The sequence below is a fragment of the Dendronephthya gigantea genome, unplaced genomic scaffold (assembly GCF_004324835.1).
Source record: "Dendronephthya gigantea isolate DGI-Jeju-01 unplaced genomic scaffold, DenGig_1.0 000018F, whole genome shotgun sequence".
Lineage (NCBI taxonomy): Eukaryota > Metazoa > Cnidaria > Anthozoa > Malacalcyonacea > Nephtheidae > Dendronephthya > Dendronephthya gigantea.
Genome location: NW_021163028.1, coordinates 2,025,525 through 2,040,620, shown reverse-complemented (window position 1 = coordinate 2,040,620; position 15,096 = coordinate 2,025,525). Strand labels below are relative to the sequence as shown.

Sequence of the window (15,096 nt, the reverse complement as noted above, 5' to 3'; positions counted from 1 at the left end):
TACAGCTGTAAATATAGGTGATATAAAATTATAATGTGACTTTGTTGTTAAAGTGCCCATGTCATAAAATGAGATTTTATATCTTTAGAATCGTCTTGAAACGTAGATTAAAAAAATCAAAATGAACATAGATTTTATAACAATGGATGTTTTATTTCATAAACGTCAAGATGAGCACGCCATGCTGGTAAAACTATGTCGAGATGGTTGTGCAATGTGCTGAAGTTTAACCCTCTGTAATATTTCAAGTGCTATTAGAGACGGTTGACAGGTCGGAGCTTGCATGAAGTTGATGTTAACAGCATCATGCTTTTAAATATAGTACATCAGTACTATCAGGTGAACTATCATTCTAAGAACATTGTGTGGATCACGGTGGCGTGGATCACAGTACTCAGTAGTGTCTGTCGCATGGCAGAATAAGCACTAAAGACTTACATAGGGCTTCGTATGTCTATATTGCTATACATACAAGAATTGTGGGTGAAGTTAGCTACGATAGGGAAAGTAATGAACGGAAAATTCACAAAGGATAACATTTTGTATTTTCGCAGTCGCCCTCGGTCAATAAGCAGATATAAAAATGGTATAGATGCATGGCCGGATTATATTACAGACGGATCAGGCGACAGGACGAACTTAGTCTAAAAATAGTGCGTCTATCCAGACAAACTTCGCCGTCTTTAGGCTTTATTAACGAAAGAATTCCTCAGGGCTTCGTGAGCATAAGGTCTATCCTTGATCCTGTGATTAATCAACCACGATACAAACCTTCGAGCATTACGATCGTCAAATTTCTTCAAATTGACTGGGCTTCCTTGCAGAATATTGTTCATTCGATTGAGGGAAGAACCGAAAGGGTGTTCACCTTTGGTTAAGATGTAAAAAGAAATCATACCCGCGACATGAACATCCGATTTTCTTTTAAAAGGACCTTTTTCGTCTCTGTCTATTGCTTCGATTACTTCTGGTGGCATCCATCCGAGAGTGCCTTTAGCAAATGTTTCAACTGTTGTTTCATCGTCTTTAAGAATGCGGCTTATTCCAAAGTCTCCCAATTTCATGCGACCTTCGATGTCAACCAGAACGTTTGATGGTTTTAGATCTCTGTGCAATATTCCTTTATCGTGAAGAAATTTAAGTCCAGATAGAATTTCCTTAATCATCCGTGGACCATGCTTTTGTAGATGTTCAATACTACATGATTCAACAAATTGTCGTAAATTTTCTTCGTAGAGATCAAGAATAAGATACATGAAGGTATCGTCACGATAGAAATGTCGACAGTTCACTATAAATGGGCAGCTGTCACTTTTAATAAGACTCGTGATTTCGTTTTCGTTTTCATCTGTTTTATCCCCAATTAGTATCAAAGTTCTCTTAACAGCAACTTCACTCCCATCTTTCATGATACCAACATAGACACGAGAAAAACTGCCATCCCCAATTTTGAATCGATGCCTTGCGACAAAAGCCTGCATCGGTATTCCAGTCTACGGAGGAAATTGGATCAACATTAGCAAAGGGATCCGGACATATTGTCACAATTAAATTTCTAGCATAATGTGAGACGGGCATAGAAACTAGCCACTCCAGCCATGTATTTTCTTAAATTCAGTTAAGATTAGGATTTTGAAGATTAATTGAAGATTACGAGATCTATATCTCAATATGCATGATATATTTAGGCATAGAAAACCGTAATTTGAAATACAAGTTCATGTAATTCTATATCTATACCTTGCAGATCGTAAATCAACAATGATGCATAAATATGTTTCCGAAACTAATATATTACGGTGTATAAAGAAAATATTGCGTACTCATTGAAAACGTTTTCTCCATTTTAAATCTTTGTGCACACGGTAACGTTTTCGAGGGTTTCCACGATTTTTAGGTATTGGTATTGTAAGGTATTGGTTTGGGAACTATATTTATGCACCAGTGTTGACTTCGATGAAAACCCTAAAAAGCACGTTAACATTGTGTGGTTGGAATGCGAACACTTCAAAATAACCGCTTATATATTTAACTACTTTAATCTATTTTGACTACTCGCGCTTCGACTACTTGATTGGGCAACTCAATCTATGAAAGAAATACCATAAATTATCTATGGTTAAAGAAGAAAGTAAAAAAATATTAAAGCGTATAGTAAATAAATGCGAAAAGTAAAATAAATTTTTCTAAATATCTAAATATCAAATCTAATTAAATCAAAACTTTCATGATATTTTAGAGGACAGACATATTTCGAATTATGCAATACATGTAATTCGCCGAATCGCTTTCTAATATACATTATTACTTGTGCATGCGGGTCAATGACCGCGCCCTGTATTCCTGATACTGGCCTAAGTTGGAACGCAGATCAAAAGAACATCACATGTATTTTTTAGCTATTACCTTTTGTAACCGGTTGCAATTCATTGTTTTCAACATCTGAATCTTCTCACGATGATTTACGGACCTTTTGAGGATGGTTGCAATTTCATCATGACCAAGGTGAATACTCCATTCAAGAAGACTCATTTGCCTTCCTTCAACAAGAAATGTTCCAGCTCTCCATAATGCGATGTTCTTTTCCAACAGAAGATTGACCAAAACAACTGAATTTTCTTTGATAGCCATTTTCAGAATGTCAATGCCAAGAGTGTGAGTGCCGATTTCACTTTTAGGAGTAATGTCAGCACCCTGTTCAACTAAGTACTTGACAATTTCTAATGCACGAGTATGCACAGCAACATGCAAGACTGTCAATCCGTCAGTATCTTTGTCATTTACATCAGCTCCATGTTCAACAAGATATTTCACCATTTCTAGCGTGCCTTGAACAACAGCAGTGTGCAGCACTGTCACTCCGTCAGTGTTTTTGCCATTTACATCAGCTCCATGTGCAACAAGATATTTCACCATTTCTAACGTGCCTTGAACAACAGCAGTGTGCAGCACTGTCACTCCACGTGTCTTTTTGCTATTTACATCAGTTCCATGTTCTACAAGATATTTCACCATTTCTAGCGTGCCTTCGGCAACAGCAGTGTGCAGCACTGTCACTCTTTCATTGTTTATGCCATTTAGATCAGCTCTTTTTTCTTCAAGATATTTCACTATTTCTAGCCTTCCTTTCATAACTGCAGTGTGCAGGACAGTCGCTCCGTCAGTGTTTTTCCCATTTACATCAGCTCCCTGTTCTACAAGATATTTCACCATTTCTAACGTACCTTCCTTGACAGCAGTGTGCAGCACTGGCACTCCGTCAGTGTTTTTGCCATTTACATCAGCCGCATTTTCTACAAGAAATTTCACCATTTCTAGCGAACCCTTAAAAACAGCAGTGTGCAGCACTGTCGTTCCAGCAACGTTCTTGCCATTCACATCCGCTCCCTGTTCCACAAGATATTTCACAATTTTAACCGAACCTTCAATAACAGCAGTGTGTAGCCCTGGGACTCCATCAGTGTTTTTGCCATTTACATCAGCGACAAAAAGCTTAATAAAAAGCAATAATTTTAAATATCTACTATTAAGTACTTGAGATTTTGTCAGGAGGGATGGAAATATTCTATTTTCCATGTAATTGCAGCAAACAAGGCTTGTAAAAAACCGCGGTATTCGTATCGAACTCAGCTTTACGCAGATTTCTGTAGAACAAAATATTTAGCTCAACAATAATATTCAATTTTTTTGTTTGTTAGCATTGAAAAGCCACTCTAATCAAAGCAACTCTAACCAAACGTCACCACTTTAGTGCGTAATACTAATTTATACAAAATTTGCTAACTTTGCACGGTGATATTTTTCACTGTTCTTATTTTTTTTTTTTTTAATATTTCCTTTATAGTTTAAGTCTTGAAATTTCTACACCATGCAAATATAACTTTTCAATGGCTTTAATTTGACACACAGTCCAACGTCTGGCGTCAAGTATTTCGTCTCAAAACTTAGAAAGACTATATTTTGGCTTCAAGCTGAATAGGGATGTTTGTCAGGAGTTATCGTTCCAGTTGTATGGAGTTCACTGGCTTCAAATCATTATTAAAATCACCAACGTTTGAGTTGCAATTTCCAAAGGAGAATGATTTTAGATATTCACAGCCAAAACTAATGCCGTTAATACACTTAACAAGTGTTCTTATTGGTTCTACCGCTAGCGTTGCACGAGCGCAGCACATGCGCAGCTCTGTCAATATCAGTCAGGAGAAGTGGTGAGGGAAAAGGTGATCATTGTCGGATATAGGGTATATAAATCAGTCAGAATAGATTACTTGGCCAAATTTCGAATTCAAATTGCCTTATAAAATTAACGCTATTCGTTAAAAATATTTCTAAAGGATATTTTAACATAAGAATATGTGTGCAAGTTAGAGATGTAGTAATTTATTCTGACTTATCCTTGAACCGCCACTCAGGGTGACATCTCTTCCACCCCACCCGTATTCCCCTACTTATACGAATATAATCCATATTCGTATGGGTTTCTAAGACGCCACTCGTTTAAGAGAAAGATAATAGTATCGCTCATAAATGATGAGCCTGGGAAAACTTCACTTCGAACTGAACTTCCGCCACTAAATTTCATTTATTGTATACCTTCTCGCACTCTGAAGTTTAATAAATAACAGAGCGAGACGTTCTTATAATTATTACCTTTTTAATAAACTTTTCAGTAAATTCTTCATCGCGCATTGCTTGCAAATTCTGATTTTCTTTCAAATGCGTAGTTGAATCCCGCAATCTAGAGAATAAAGTTTCCCATCATTTTCATACAAAATTTCGACTTCCGACTGACGTTGGAGAATTACAGTGGTAAGATATCTGTAGGTTATACTTGAAGGATTCTACTAGCTGCATCAGGAATGATACTTTATTAATTCCGCACAATTGTCGTCCTGACTTGTCATGCTACGATTAATTAGATAATTAACATTGTCTAGAACACCAAAATTAGCAGCAAAATAAAAAATCGAAAATGTTGGCGTATCACATCAACAGAGTGATGACTTCATTTGATTGAAATTAAGTTAATGTGACTGGCACACAGAACTGGGAAACAGAAAAGGGGAAATGGTTTAATTGAGGAAACGATTTTAAAAGCTCAAAGGACCGAAACGGTACAATCGGCAGCTACCTGTAGAAATCCGGCCATAAACTATGTCCTTGATTACATACGCGTTAAATTTGGCCAGACTGCATACAAAAACACAAACTTTGGCCCATTTACGTGGCTTTTTTGGATACAACCTTAGTCACGATGAAGTACTGCAGAACAATTTTAAATTGCAAATATATAACGGCCTGAATAACGAAACTATTGATCATGGATTTCTAATGAATATACCTTCATTAAACTTAAAACTACCTTTAGAATCAATCTTTAAAGAAATTTTTTAAAGCTAGAAAATTCAAATGTGAGATGTTAGAATACCCTGTCAATATACAGTATTTTATACTAGTTGATGACATTAAATAAACAGAGGTGTTAAGCAAAGACTATAAATTATACATACTTTCTTTTTATATCATCCTTCATTTTGTTTACTTCTTCCATTTTCATTAACTCAATTTCCATCATTTTTATTTCATCTCGAAACTGTGAAAATGCTTCCAGCAAACGTTCTTTTAGCCTTCCAGATTCAAAATCATCCAAAACTTCAAGAAACTTTTCATTTGAGGAACAATACAGTGGAACAAGAAGGCAGGCTGGTTTGATCTCTCCAAATTTTTGGTCATTCGTTTTAACGCCAAAGCCTCTTTTGAGGGCCTCATGGAAAACTGATGGTTGAATTTTTTCACATGAATACAAAATTTCAACAAGCGAAACAGTATCTAAAACCTTATCTTTATCCTTTCGCGCCATTTCAGCCGTTATACGGAATACGATATTACCTCCATCGCTTCGCAACTCGGGAGGATGAGAAACGAGTGGTGCAAATTCACGATTTTTCTGCACAATTGCTGAACATTCTACGGAAAGAAAAATTTAATGAAAATCATGGTTATATAGAATGCCTCCATTACTGGGACGAAGACCTTCGAGTGCTACAAATCCCCGATATTAATGCCTCAAACTACATCTTGTGTGGAAGGAATGATTTAAAAAAAATCATGGTTATATAGCATACTTCCATCGCTGCTTACATTTGGACGTGGACCACCATGCAAGATATTGAAAGCGCTACAAATCCATGATTTTCCTGCCCAGTTGCTGAACGTTCCAGGAGTGAAAAATTGAAAGAAAATCATAGGTATGTGGGATTTTTTCAAGAAGTGTATATCTATATTTAATTGTGTATCTATATATACTTATCTATATTTACTAATAATAAAGCTAATGATATTTGAAAAATCTATGAAAGTGTAGCTACATTCCTTCAATGTTTCTACAAATTATCCCAAATAACAGTTCCTCGATATGACCAGAGAGGTGCTGAAACCACCTAACGCTCGCCTGCACTGTTTGTCTAGAATAAGGAATGTATGAAAGGTATCTGTATGAAGCACAAATTACCGATCTTTTTATTAGAAACTACAAGGCTAAAATCCGCTTTGGAAGGTAATATTAAGCACAAACTTCAGATATTAGTTGTGACCTCAGAATTACTGGCCAAAACTGGCCTCGGAATTACATTAGTTTTATTTGTGACCAATATTTCTTCCGTTTCTCACAATCCGCGCACGTGATATCAACAGGTAAGTTAAAGGACCAGGCAAAAGGCCTGGACGCACACACAACGATTTTACTGTAGTTGGTCCATTCAGGTTTAGACATATAGGCAGCCCTTGCCCAGACATGTTTTCCTTCTCGCGGCGCTCGCGCCTCGCGCGTGTACGCGAGTCTACTTGGTCTAATCTGACCAAGTATAGATTGCCACTTGCCAGTCGCCACATTTTGATGAAAACATCCATCTAGACAATCTAGACAGGAATCGGCCGACTAAAATCGTCGTGTGTGCGCCTAGCTTTATGAAAAAGACAAGATTGGATTTTTATACCTACACAAAAAGGATTATGCATCAAACAACGAAAAGGTATGTACATAAATCTTATAGGGCCCTGTCTACAATTTAACTGGCTTTAATAATATATTTGCATGTGTATCTACATAAATAATATGCAAATATATGTCACATGCGTTGCCATTTGCCTTTGCATTCCGAGCCTATCGGCTTTCTACTTATAAATACTTATGTGCTAAAGCTTGTAATTGCGAATTATCTGACAATATTCTTTAAACTTTAACGTTGGACTATGTTTTATATATATTCACTCCCTGAATGATTTCTATATTAAGCGATTGAATTTTGATACGGCATGTCACAACACAATCTCATAATTTATAATTGTACATGCACAATACAAACATATGGTAGCATACAGGTGAAAATATTTGAAAGTTTCTCATTTGGCTTAGGGTTGTACAAATACTTTCGTTAAATATTCAGCTACAACTTTGAACTAAAAAAGACAGGGCTACACAATAGCCCTGAAAATCGTAATGAGCGTGATAACTCTGGATAACTCTAACATTGACCTTATCATGATGCTAATAAGCTTAACATTTGCCTTATCATTTGATAATTTTGAGCAAAGCTCTCTTTATTATTGTATAAATGTGTACCAAATGGCACTGAATAGTTACAATGCATATCGATGACTTATATTTATGATGATTCCTCTGATGTAAAGCCATAATATTTAAAAAATATAGCATCTTAACATTAACCTTATCATTATGCTAATTAGCTTAACATTCACCTTATCATTTGATAATTTTGAACAAAATTCCCATTATTTTTGTGTAAATGTGTACTAAATGTCACCATATAGTCACAAGACATATCGATGAGCTATATTTATAAAGAATCTTCCAATGCAAAGCCATAATATTTAAAAAATATAACATCTTAACATTGACCTTATCATTATGCTAATTAGCTTAACATTCACCTTATCATTTAATAATTTTGAGCAAAACTCTCTTTATTATTGTATAAATGCGTACCAAATGGCACTAAATAGTCACAATGCATATTGATGACTTATATTGATAATGATTCCTCTGATGTAAAGCCAAAGTATAGAAAAAATATAGCATGTTAACATTGACCTTATCATTATATTTTGTTGTATAATGTTCACTCCCCCCTGGTAAATGGTTCTTTTGCAACAAATAGACTCCTTAAGTAGATAAGTTGAAAATAATGGGAAAATAAAAGTGGCATCTTAACATTCTACTTATCATGTAGTGTGGACGCGGACGGGGACGGGGACGGGGACGGGGACGCGGACGCCAAGACTATAGCAATAGCTCTCTTGCACTAAAGTGCAGGCGAGCTAAAAATGATCGTTCTGTCCATGTTTTAAACCGAGGTATTTGAAGTAGGTTTCAATATCTTGTATTGCGGATCGCGGAAATAGAGCAACTTATCAACAGTCATTCTTTGATGTGATCATATTTCTTTGATCCAGTGATTAATTTACTTGCAAAATTTTGGACTGATTGAAGTTTCTTATTATTAGAGCTTGTGGTGTTCGACCAAACAGTGGAACAATGAAGCATCTTATAAAAAATCACTAATGAAGTTAGTATCATTGTAAGTGTTTTCTTGTCGAAGCTCTTTTTCACATGCGATTTATCTGGGACAATGTGTGAAGACTGGATGAAACTAATTTGGAGATATGTTTGTTATAATTTACCGGGTGTCCCAGAATGGATGTGTCTAAATTATGCAAAAAATGCCGTATCGAATATTAATCAAGCCTTTCTTAACTGAAACATGCACTATTAGCAGTAAATAATGCAATATGCGACTTTTTTCTTTGGGGATACCTTAAGCAGCAAATTTGGAATGTACCACACGATCAGCAACCGCAAAATTTAGAATAGCTTCGCAACTCAATCGTAACAGCATGCCGTAATCTAGAACAACGAATGATCCATGACTCCTTCGACGCAATGGTCTCACGGGCTAGGCAGTGCATTCGTTTTTTGCATAATTTAGACACATCCAGAATTATGTGCTACCAATTTTGAACATTGATATTTCCGTGTAAATTTTTAAGTAAAATACAACTGTAATATATCAAAATCTAAGTTTGTCTTCCCTCTTTATCTAGTGAAAGTTATTTCAGTTTAGTAGCTTAGCTAATTTAGAAGCTATTATGAATGAAACCGGAGTACTTTTTTATAGGACACCCGGTAGATGTTTTTCCATTAACACCCCTAGATCCTTTGCCCATTATGGGTTCTAATAGCTTAAACATGAACGGAATCGAAATGTTAACATCCAACTCTTTGATCAACTGTTTGGTATTTTTGTTTTGTCTTTCAACTTAATTTGTTTTATCTGGACAAACCAGGAGACTATTTTCGCAGCACCAAGTCGCGATCCTATGTAGATCTTGTTCCAGGTTTTTAATGGCGTTGACTACTTCTACTACCATCATCTTTGACTACTATCATCTATATATGATTCAAGATTGCTATTACAAGCTGCAAATCGTTTATAGACGTTTAAGTATATTGGGCACCCCGTAAGTTATTGGTAGTTGATCCGATGACGTGGAGTCAATACGGGTTACTTAAAAACGATCGGTTAGGTAACTCCAAAACCACTTCACTTTAGAATTAAAGGGCACCAACGTTAAATAATTTATGAAATAGTTCCTGATGGTTTAAGTTATCGAAAGCCTTTGAAAAACCCAGCAGAAATAATGCTGTGAGTTCCTTTTTATCCATGGCATCTAGGATTGTATCGGTAATAAAAATATTTAATGTTTCTGTCATGAGTGAAAGGTTTTATTTCCACTTTGATGCGGAGTTCATCGCTTATTGTTTATTAAATAAGAATTCATTTGCTCAAGTGCTAAATTTTCACACACTTTCGACGCTACAACTAGTAGTGACACTGGTCGATTATTATATGGTAATTCATGATCTTTTTCTTTATCCTTATGTATAGGGATGAGTTTTGCCTTCTTCCATGCCAACGGGAAGGTAGAAGTCCGGAATGAACAGTTAATAATATTCGTCGGGGGACCTAAAATGACCGGAAGGCAATCTTTTATTATCTCTTATTTTGGGTTAATCAGGTCTGGACCAGGAGATTTAGTATTAGATTTTAAAAAACGTATAACTCGTCGAATATGTAGACTTCTTAAGATTCTCGCGGGAGAATGTTATGAGTAGCTGCTAAGTGAATATCTTTCTTTGCTGCATGTTCACCTGCTGTAGAAAAAAATCGGTTAAATTCGTTTGCAACAAGTTTATGGTCTTTAGTATAGATTTGGCTCTCTTGTCTCTTAGATGGTACAAGACGATTTATTATTTTCCAAATAGATCTCGGGTTATCATTGTGTTTCTGTATATTTCGTTAGAGATATATTCTTGCTCTGCTTTCCTAAGAGCATTTTTGATATTGTTACGATAGGTCTTGTAATTTTCCCAATCCTTAATGTCACGCGTAAGCGTATATCTCTGGTGTAATCGGTCCCTCTCTTTCATTTGGTTTTTAAGGTCTTGTGTAATAAATGAACAAGGTCGATTGCGAATCGCTATACCTTTGTAATCGGTGCGTGCATTCAAAGTTGTTTGGATAATATGATTGAAAAGATCATGTTTACTATTTACGTCTTCTTTTCCAAGATAGATAAAAGAGATTCTGACTTTCCAGCCAGGTTGGTAACAAAGTCATTCGGCACGTATTTTTTGAAGCTGCGAACAGTAATGTATATTTGGTAGCTTGTTTAGGGTTTTTTTATTTTAAATTCAACATATACTGGCTGAGTCATAACTAGCATATGATCGCTAATAGGTACGGTTAGTACGCCCGCTTCTACTGACTAAAGACCTCGACGAAACCAGAATGACATCGAACAATGAACGAGTTGAATTCGTAATCCTAGTTGGCGTTTCGATAATTTGTTTAAGATTCATTTCACATGAGAATTTTTCAAGGGATTTATATTCTGCGCAATCTCTCTTCATTCAATTACAGTTTAAGTCACCTAAGATCAGAATTGGCTTATTTAATAATAAAACTTCCGTATAGTCTGGTTTGAGTGCATGCATATTCAAAACAGTTCAAGGGACAGTCACATGCAGGTGGTCTGTTAGCTACACAAATTAGGAAAGATTTCGTTTCGTTGCACTGCACGTTGATCCATTGTTGATGCCTTGATGGAAGTTGTTTTCCGAGATTAGGGAAAAGGATTTTATGACGGAAGCTTTAAATTCTTTACGCTGATTACGCACATACGCCTCGTTTGTGAAGTCTGAAGAAGATTGAAACCTTCTTTTTTTACTTCAGCAGAAGATACAGTTGTATTTAGCCAAGTTTCAGATATTGTTAGGATATCAAAATTTTCTTTGCGTGTTAGTTCTCTTGTTCCTGAGGAAGCGGATGTTAAAATGAGCAATTTGATTTTGGGGTTCTAGCTCAAATTAGTCGTATTGATCTCATTAAGATTTACAATTTCATTGCTGACCACAAGGGTGTCGCTCATTGCTTCATTCCCATCGCAAACGTTTTCTTGATTACCATATTTGAATGACACACTCGCTATATTCGTGGTTGTATCGCTGTGACGTTATCATTTTTATCCATAAACATCTGAAACTGCAACATCATAAATGTTGTATGTGTAATTGTTCCTTATAAGGCTTAATCGCTTTCGAATTCACCGACTAGCGGGCTCTGTGAAGGTCTTCAAGAGTTTCGCAAACAACAGCCGACTGCATGCTTGACTGCTGGTCGTCTGGAATGGGTGCTTCGTGTAAACATATCTTGCACCTTGCATCGCTCGCTCTTTCTCTTTTGAGACACAACAGATTCTTATTCTTTTTCCAGAGTATAGTATTGTCATCAAAGGTAAAGAGTTTTCTATCCCCACCGCGGGCAGTGACCATGTTCCTCCTAGTTTTAAGTCGTCAATTACAAACTGCTTCAAGTGAATCAAGGTCATGCGAGACCGAGCTTTCTATTTAATTTAGACGCCATCGGCATTAACTATAACGTTGACGTATTCACCTTCGTGTTAAAAGAGCAACATATCGATTCGTATCGTCTCACAAAATGTTAAAACTTATAACTTATATCCCCTGCGGAGCATACGTTTTGGCATCCGTCTCTCACACATGGTCTGAAATGGTTAAGTTTTATTGGCTATTCCCAGGGCTTCCATAATTTATTTGCATATTGCTCTCCTCACACAGGGATGGAATTGGTGAGCAGAGAGAAACAAAGAACTTTTGAAAAGAATGTATACTTTATGCAATTAATAATGACCCTCTCCCCCATAGTGGAGCACTTTTCTAAGGAAATTTCCTTAGAAATGGAAACCCTGGCTATTCCATGGTCATGCACAACATCTGAGATGGTCAATAATAAACTTGGCGCCTAATAAACTTCGGGCTGGTTACCGGTACAGGGTGCACGTGACATTAAGTGTATGCGCGACATAAAGACGAATCTCGTAGCCCGTATAGCGGGACCGTAGTCAAATCTAAAGCTGTTTTAATTATATATCATTACAGGATCTGCTAACGGTAACTGATTAAGAACTAAGAAGGGAAATGTGTGTTATGACGACAACTGTATATAATTATATTAAGCAATAGGAATCTGTATTTGGCAACAATACAGATTGACATAATCAATTTATTATTGGCGTATATAATTAATTACCTGTTCCAGTAGTCTGGTTATCAATGACGCACTTTTTAATTTCTTCAAGATTTTGTGAAAAATATTCATTAAAGAACATCTGGATTTCCCACCTATCATCCATTGTTTTCTTCAGCTGTTCCTCAAGAAAGTTGATGCGCTCCGACGCAATAGCTCTAATTTCTCTCTCCAACTCATCAACTCTCGCAGTTGGAAAATCATCCTCCATAAGACCAGCAATATAATCAATTTGAGCTGTTGGGAATCCAACTGCAGTAAAAGCATCATTAGCAAGTTGAACATAATCATCAAAGACAGGTTTTGTCATACCAAACTTAGGCAAGTGACAAAATTTGTTTCTAAGCAGTCGAACTTGGTCGATAGTTAAAGTTATAGTTTCATCCTGGTTCCCAGTTGGACTGATTACCGAAACATGAAAAGGACTGGGTTTCTTCCCCCTTAAAAACTTATCACTGAGTGTCTTGATGGTCGTTGTCGTAGAGATTGCAAAAGTCTTAGAGTAAATAGTTGCCTTGAACAGGGCTGTACAATCCCAATCCTCGAACGAATCATTGGTTGGTATGGGAGTTGTACCGCCTTCGAGCGCCAAAAGAAGCGTGCGGACTGCGGGTGTGTCGTCCCAAACTTGGTAACCAGGCAACGGTGCAATCTTCCTATCCCACAATGTTACAAATGTCGAACGCAACATCTTTGGAAATTCATCGTGAACGATGGATGCAAATTTGAAGAAATTCAATTCTTCTTTTGAGAAAGGTTTCACTGCCATTGTGATGCTACTTCATGGTGTATGCCAAAGAATGAAAAAACCTCATGATTCCTACATAAAAGAACCGCGTTATAAATAGTGACAAAAGTTTAGATTTAGCTTTTCAATCATTTAGAGCGGAAGTTGCGGGTTTTTAAACCCTACCAAACCCTACCAATTTATTACAAAAATGCCGTAATGTCGAAAATTGTAGATTTGCATTATGGGATACCGCAAGCTTCATGTGCAGATGATTTTCTCTTCATTTTATACAAGCATGCATGCAGACAATTTGATACCACTTGAAAGTCATCTTTCCAATTTCTCATATGTATATGCATGCCATTTGCATATATTTACACTGCAACTCTATACCTCGTATTTAAACTTGAAGACGCCATGAATCAAAGCGCTGCAGTTACAGCAATGCAGAATGAGATAATGACGATCTGGAACCTTCAGAGTCGGTAACGGTAAATGAACACCTCTTAGTTAGGCTTGTACTCTGGGCTGTTGGTTTGAAAGGTAACTTACTATGGTAACTTACACGTGTGCAAAGCCGTATATTTTACCATCTATATATATGAACGAAGAAAGTTCTGGACAATAAATCAATATAATAGCATAAAGACTTAATGTTTTCATAACAAGCTGCTCAGTCTTAGATTATTGCAACAGTCTGTTGTTTGCGACACCTGCTATATTAATGTATTCAAATTACAAAGAGTACCAAACACTACCGCCCGGCTCATTTGTAATATGTCGCGATTGATCATATAAAACTTCCAAACTTGTCCCTGAAAGCATTACACGAGGCAATCGTTGTTAACTGAGAATAGCATTTAACGCGAGATTAACATTCGGCGGCGACAGACCTCTTGGTGAAAACGTGATAGTAATTTCTTATAAATTTCGCAGTTTCTTATAAATTTGTATCCATTTAATAAACGTATGAGTAACATCTGACTTTGTGTTCAATGACGGACCGGATGTTGAAATCACAACTGGGGCTGTGGTTTTCTTTGTAACTGGGAAAGGTCAGATATAAGGCTATACGCTTTGTCGAAGAAGCGTAATAATAGCGTGTAACAACGAGAATTTACTACCAGCTTATCTTTCTGTGAAGATAAGTCTGCCCTTGTTGGTACACAGACGCGATCAGCTGGTCTAAGACTAAGCATAGATAGACTGTAAAGAGCTCATTAATTCAATTCAAATTAAGAAAATTTTGTTTCAAATGATTTATCGCACGACAGGAGCTTCTTAGAGCATGCCTTCGCATAGTGATAATTTGCACTATTATACCAATTCAATTACTCACCAAGTGCGACGTCTTGCACATACAAAGCTTACAAACCAATCCATATCCCGAAATAAAGTATTTTAGTAATGTCGATATAATGACATTTCTAGTTGATTACAGCAAATCAAATGAAAGTATAATCTCATCAAATGAAAGTAATCTCATCAAATGATAATTCACCGGCTGAAATAAGCCAAATATTTTTGGTGGACTAACTATATACTGTATACACCAAGGATTGAATAACTATACTGTATACACCAAGGATCTTATTGTAGTTGCTATACCCGGAACTAGAAGCTTAAAGCTCAAGTTTCCAAGTTAGAACCGAGTCCTTTCCGAGTAGCTCACCCGACCAA

The 15,096-nt window shown here is 36.5% G+C and overlaps 2 protein-coding genes across 2 annotated transcripts; both read right to left on the bottom strand.

The window, feature by feature from the left end:
- Positions 1-154: 154 nt before the first annotated feature.
- Positions 155-5,963, bottom strand: LOC114520964 (ankyrin-3-like). Its single transcript, XM_028541328.1, has 4 exons — positions 5,511-5,963; positions 4,651-4,738; positions 2,407-3,492; positions 155-1,493 (listed from the first exon to the last, which is right to left on the bottom strand). The coding sequence occupies exons 1-4, from the start codon at positions 5,858-5,860 to the stop codon at positions 684-686; spliced, it is 2,334 nt and encodes a 777-aa protein (XP_028397129.1). The 5' UTR covers positions 5,861-5,963; the 3' UTR covers positions 155-683.
- Positions 5,964-6,137: 174 nt separating this feature from the next.
- LOC114520821 lies at positions 6,138-13,477 on the bottom strand. Its single transcript, XM_028541153.1, has 3 exons — positions 12,690-13,477; positions 6,978-6,995; positions 6,138-6,208 (listed from the first exon to the last, which is right to left on the bottom strand). The coding sequence occupies exons 1-3, from the start codon at positions 13,453-13,455 to the stop codon at positions 6,138-6,140; spliced, it is 855 nt and encodes a 284-aa protein (XP_028396954.1). The 5' UTR covers positions 13,456-13,477.
- Between the last annotated feature and the right edge of the window lie 1,619 nt (positions 13,478-15,096).